Raw genomic sequence first — 1,335 nt, 5'->3', positions numbered from 1 at the left:
GGACATCTAACCCGCTAGAAAGAGCAGCAAAAGACTACATACCACAAAATTAGGGATAATTTCGAAAGGGAATGAAAAATAAAATTATCGAAATTATCCCTAATTTTGTGGTATGTAGTCTTTTGCTGCTCTTTCTAGCGGGTTAGGTGTCCTATTATAGGCATCTCTGCATTTTAAATGAATAATACATAGTCTATTGACTGTTTTTTTACTCTCGCTAGACCACTGGTGGTAAATAAAATTTCTAAAATTTTTTTGCTACCCTATAATTTATTAATATATATATATATATGTATATATATAAATTTAGTAAATGGAGTAAAACGCATAGGTTAAATGAATTCTTTTATTTCCAACATATGTATAATACTCATCCTGTATGATATTCATAGTCAGACGGTCTATGTGTTTATTTGTGTATCTCTGTGTTTGTCTACTGGTCTCTTTCTGTGTATATTGGTGTTCTTGACTCTCTCTTTTTCTCTCCTTCTCTCTCCCTCTCTTTCTCTTTCCCTCTCTCCCACACTCTCTTTCTCCTCTCTCTCACTATCTCTATCCCTGTCTTTCTCTCTCCCCCTCTCTCTTTCTCTCTCCCTCTCCCATTCTCTCTCTCTCTACCTTTCTCTCTCTCCCTATTTCTCTTTCTCTTTCTCTTTCCTCTCTCTCCCTCCACCTCGCTCTCCATGTTCCTGTTTACAATTAATGCACACGTGTTATATGTTGTGTGTCATGGTATAACAACTTCTGACGTTTCACTTCTCTTTGCAGGTGATGAAATGTACAATGATGTGTTCCGAGACTTCAGTAACATGGCTTCACACAATCCAGAAAAGTTGAAACGGAAATAGCGAATTGTTTCTTCCAGTTTGCTCCAAGACAGGCATGCAGTGACCATATATATATATATATATATATATATATATATATATATATATATAATGTGCGTTTAAATATATGTATATGTATATTTAATGTATGTATATATGTGTATGTATATATAATGTGTATATAAATATGTGCATATATATGTATATATGTGTATGTATATATAATGTGTATATAAATATATGTGCATATATATGTATATATGTGTATGTATATATAATGTGTACATAAATATATATGCATATATATATATATATATATGTATGTATATAATGTGTGTGTATATGTATATATGCACACATACATGCACACACACTGAGGCAAACAAATATATACAGATGTGTGTATATATGTAAATATATATATACACACACATATACCCATATATGTACATATGTGTATATGTTTGTGTGTGTATGTACATATATATATATATATATATATATATAT

General features: G+C 30.9%; 1 protein-coding gene across 1 annotated transcript in view; it reads left to right on the top strand.

Annotated features, from left to right (window-relative positions):
- LOC106877620 (arf-GAP with coiled-coil, ANK repeat and PH domain-containing protein 2) overlaps positions 1-1,291 on the top strand; it is a 248,627-nt gene extending 247,336 nt beyond the window's left edge. Inside the window, exon 27 of the mRNA XM_052976629.1 lies at positions 769-1,291. Within this exon, the coding sequence (XP_052832589.1) occupies positions 769-848 (80 nt within the window). The 3' untranslated portion in view covers positions 849-1,291. The remainder of the gene's footprint in view (positions 1-768) is intronic.
- The last annotated feature ends 44 nt before the right edge of the window (positions 1,292-1,335 follow it).

This window comes from Octopus bimaculoides, chromosome 25 (genome assembly GCF_001194135.2).
Source record: "Octopus bimaculoides isolate UCB-OBI-ISO-001 chromosome 25, ASM119413v2, whole genome shotgun sequence".
NCBI lineage: Eukaryota > Metazoa > Mollusca > Cephalopoda > Octopoda > Octopodidae > Octopus > Octopus bimaculoides.
The sequence above is the reverse complement of the archived record's forward strand: the minus strand, read 5'-3'. Positions and strand labels throughout refer to the sequence as shown.